At 41.6% G+C, this 642-nt stretch overlaps 1 protein-coding gene across 1 annotated transcript in view; it reads right to left on the reverse strand.

Annotated features, from left to right (window-relative positions):
* Positions 1–642, reverse strand: part of LOC119592758 (protein hu-li tai shao-like) — a gene marked incomplete at its 5' end in the record, with an annotated part of 105614 nt that overhangs the window by 24586 nt on the left and 80386 nt on the right. The window contains 2 exon segments of the mRNA XM_037941690.1: positions 7–150; positions 280–510. Of these exon segments, the coding sequence (XP_037797618.1) occupies positions 7–150; positions 280–510 (375 nt within the window).

The raw sequence follows: 642 nt of genomic DNA on the forward strand, positions 1-642 counted from the left end.
GTTTACCTTGTTAACAGGTCCAAGGTTTCGTGCAAGCTTCTCTTTCTCTTCAGCATTGACAAAGATGCCTTGGTAGTCGTGATAAGACACTTCGCCAATCAGCAAAGCCTCCTGTGACAGTGGCATCAGACCTTGCTTCAGGGCTGAGACCTGGGGAGGAGCCATTGTGAAGATCATTTCCTTTCCCAAAATATCACTAATAATAATTATATATAATGCAGAAATTGAATAATTCAAATTTCAAAACAAGCACTAAATTAGCAAAAGCCATATACATACCGCAACAACAGCTGGGTGATGTAAATGAATGACACACTTTAAATCTGGCCTGGCAGCATGGATGGCCGAGTGCAACATGAAGCCTGCAACATTGACACCAAAATTGGTTGCACCGCTGTCCACCACATTGCCCTGCATGTCCACCTTCACCAGAGAGGCTGCTGTCACCTCATGATAAAGCATGCCAAAGGGGTTCAGCAAGAAGTGTTCCGTGTCCTGGCTTAGTCGGGCCTGCCGAGGTAGAATGGGGAATTCTACACTAGATTTTTCCTTATATTAATATCTATAAAAACTACACAAAAGTAGGAAAGTAATGAATTTGTCCATCTAAAATATTTGAGCAATTTAGAATATCAATCAAAA

Source organism: Penaeus monodon, chromosome 30 (assembly GCF_015228065.2).
Source record: "Penaeus monodon isolate SGIC_2016 chromosome 30, NSTDA_Pmon_1, whole genome shotgun sequence".
Classification (NCBI taxonomy): Eukaryota; Metazoa; Arthropoda; class Malacostraca; order Decapoda; family Penaeidae; genus Penaeus; species Penaeus monodon.